This window comes from Hyperolius riggenbachi, chromosome 6 (genome assembly GCF_040937935.1).
Source record: "Hyperolius riggenbachi isolate aHypRig1 chromosome 6, aHypRig1.pri, whole genome shotgun sequence".
NCBI classification, from domain to species: domain Eukaryota; kingdom Metazoa; phylum Chordata; class Amphibia; order Anura; family Hyperoliidae; genus Hyperolius; species Hyperolius riggenbachi.
Window position 1 is genome coordinate 336,880,693 of NC_090651.1, and position 1,243 is coordinate 336,881,935.

Here is a 1,243-nt window from a genome sequence, read left to right on the forward strand (position 1 = left end):
GATCAAGAGCCGCAAAGGCCACCTGACTTGATACTCGTTTCAGAGGTCTCCAATCCTGGGGGTTACCTAATATAGGTCATGTGAAAACCTCCAGTAATAGACCAGCACAGTATGAGTGATATGTGTATTAGCATGTCCCATGTTTAAAAAGATTGTTAACAACTACTATATAAGTCCTGTATGACTCGCTCTTGAGATGTAAACTTTCAGCTTTGTTATTTTGATGTATTGCATTTTCCTTGCATTAATAAAAAACTGTTTTATGATGAAAAAAAAAAAAAAAAAAAAAAAAGCTAGTTGCCTGGCCATTATGCACACCTTCTAACTGTTATTCTCTCTGAATCACTGACCCAGAACATGTATGTAGGCCAGGGTTTGTGCCTCCACCATCACTGCACTGCCTGCATGCTTATTCCAGATGTGGGACTCCAAATACTGCACCCAAAAGATCAGCAGCAGAGCTTACAACCCCTAAGCTTCTCTAACACTGGCTATCCGTTAAAGTCAAGCTGATGTTGAACTAACAACATAAACAAAAATTAATTCCAAAATAAATGTTTCTGTTGTTCGCCTTCAATTCTGTAGATTTATTTTCATTTAAGTGTATTAGAACAAGAATTTAAGCAGCAGAAGACCAATCAAGTCCGGGCGATAGAAGGCGTGTCGGAGAGCTAGGCTTCCACTGCAGATGAAGCTATATTTAGTAGATACTCCATCAATGGTAGCAGACAGAGTGCGAAGATCACAGAGACTTCTTGTTCCCCACCCACGAAAGGCTGAGGAGTTTGATGTAGAGCCTATAAAAATAAGAAAGAAAACGAGAGACATGGGAAAAAAGAGACAACATTTACAATTTTAAGAAGTATTTGAAAACAACAATTGCTAAACAAAAACTACTGACCTACCAACATGTCTTATATTCCAATTCAAGTGCTGGTCATTAGGAGTTTGATAAAATTTCAGGGATCCAATTTTATTCTAAATATTGCCACAATTAGTGTTGTTCTCATTTTTTTATAATTGCTGATTGTTAGAGTACCCAACAAGCTCATGAACCAGAACTCACTGGAGTGTGTAAGAGACTACACTGGACCAAAAAGCCCTCTTACTAAAATGCTATGGAAAACAAACGTTTGCTTTCTTAGAACAGGAAGTATTTGCAATAATTCAGGTTGGAGTGAGCTTGTGATGTCTCCCACAATGCATCACTGCTGAATATGCAAATCACCCATCGTTGTCCCTG

The 1,243-nt window shown here is 38.3% G+C and overlaps 1 protein-coding gene across 1 annotated transcript in view; it reads right to left on the reverse strand.

Annotated features, from left to right (window-relative positions):
• Nucleotides 1–298: 298 nt before the first annotated feature.
• LOC137522942 (uncharacterized) overlaps nucleotides 299–1,243 on the reverse strand; it is a 35,724-nt gene continuing 34,779 nt past the window's right edge. Inside the window, exon 5 of the mRNA XM_068243101.1 lies at nucleotides 299–797. Coding sequence (XP_068099202.1) covers nucleotides 607–797 — 191 coding nt within the window. The 3' untranslated portion in view covers nucleotides 299–606. The remainder of the gene's footprint in view (nucleotides 798–1,243) is intronic.